The sequence below is a fragment of the Trypanosoma grayi genome, assembly GCF_000691245.1.
Source record: "Trypanosoma grayi strain ANR4 Tgr_632_V1, whole genome shotgun sequence".
Lineage (NCBI taxonomy): Eukaryota > Euglenozoa > Kinetoplastea > Trypanosomatida > Trypanosomatidae > Trypanosoma > Trypanosoma grayi.
In genome coordinates, this window is record NW_008826251.1 from 9,210 (window position 1) to 10,262 (window position 1,053).

General features: G+C 54.2%; 2 protein-coding genes across 2 annotated transcripts in view; both read left to right on the plus strand.

Annotated features, from left to right (window-relative positions):
• Positions 1–37, plus strand: part of DQ04_06321040 (hypothetical protein) — a gene marked incomplete at both ends in the record, with an annotated part of 1,227 nt that extends 1,190 nt beyond the window's left edge. Inside the window, one exon of the mRNA XM_009314648.1 lies at positions 1–37. This exon is cut by the window's left edge and continues 1,190 nt beyond it. Within this exon, the coding sequence (XP_009312923.1) occupies positions 1–37 (37 nt within the window).
• Positions 38–179: 142 nt separating this feature from the next.
• Positions 180–557, plus strand: DQ04_06321050 (hypothetical protein; the record flags this gene model as incomplete). Its single annotated transcript, XM_009314649.1, has 1 exon — positions 180–557. The coding sequence occupies one exon, from the start codon at positions 180–182 to the stop codon at positions 555–557; it is 378 nt and encodes a 125-aa protein (XP_009312924.1).
• Positions 558–1,053: the final 496 nt, after the last annotated feature.

Below are 1,053 nucleotides of genomic sequence, written 5' to 3' on the forward strand. Positions count from 1 at the left end.
CGGAGGCCCAGCAGAGCAGTGCTGCGGAGAAGGATGAGACGATTGCCAACCTGATGCAGGAGGTGGGGCGGCTGCAGTCGCAGCTGGAGGCGACCCAGCGTGAGCGCGAGGAGATCGTTACCGCCACGGAGGCCCAGCAGAGCAGTGCTGCGGAGAAGGATGAGACGATTGCCAACCTGATGCAGGAGGTGGGGCGGCTGCAGTCGCAGCTGGAGGCGACCCGGCGTGAGCCTGGTGCAAATGGTCATGGTAGTTTTTGTGGCGAATGTATGGCGAAGGATGCCCGGATGGATGGTTGGAAAAAACAGGTGAAGAAGCTTATTTCAAAAAATGATGAAGACAAGAACGCCTTGGTGGCACAGCTAGCCACTGCTCGTGAGGGCACTGCGCGGGCTGAGGAAGAGTTTCAGACGCATTTGGAGTGCTTTCGTGGTTCAATGACAAAACTGCAGGTGGAGTTGGAGCGTCTCTTGGTGGAGCGGCGGGAGATGGAAGTGAAGTTGTTGCATCTGGAGCGGTTTAAGGCAGCCGTGAGTGCGAAGGTGAACGGTGTATGATGGCCAGGTTGTCGGAGTATATATATTTTTATATCGATTGGAAGCTGGGCTGCGCTGCCTGGCGAGGTACGCTTTATAAGTCCGCACTGCTGTGCTTTGCTCTGGATTACAGAGATGTTTACTGCTATGCGCCATTGCTCCTTTGTCTTGCTGTTTTGTTTTGCTTGGGTTTGCTAAAGTCGCACCATCTCCTATCTGTCGCACCACTAGACGCGTGCGCATCGTGAGCCTGCAATTGTAGTGCGCAATTCCTTTAAAACATAGTTGTTCAAGTGGATGGCGAACAACGACTTCCGTGGCCACGAAGACCCGTCTATGACGGGTATGGAGAACGAAATGAACGTCTTTGTGGAATGCGGCCACCACCCACTCGGCGTTTCCTACAAACAGCGGCTCGAAAATATATTCGCGCGGGTTAACGAAGCCATGCCACTGTATGAGAAATTGGGTGGGGTGAAAGGAGTTGCGGAGAAGCTCGGGACGGACCTCAGCAATG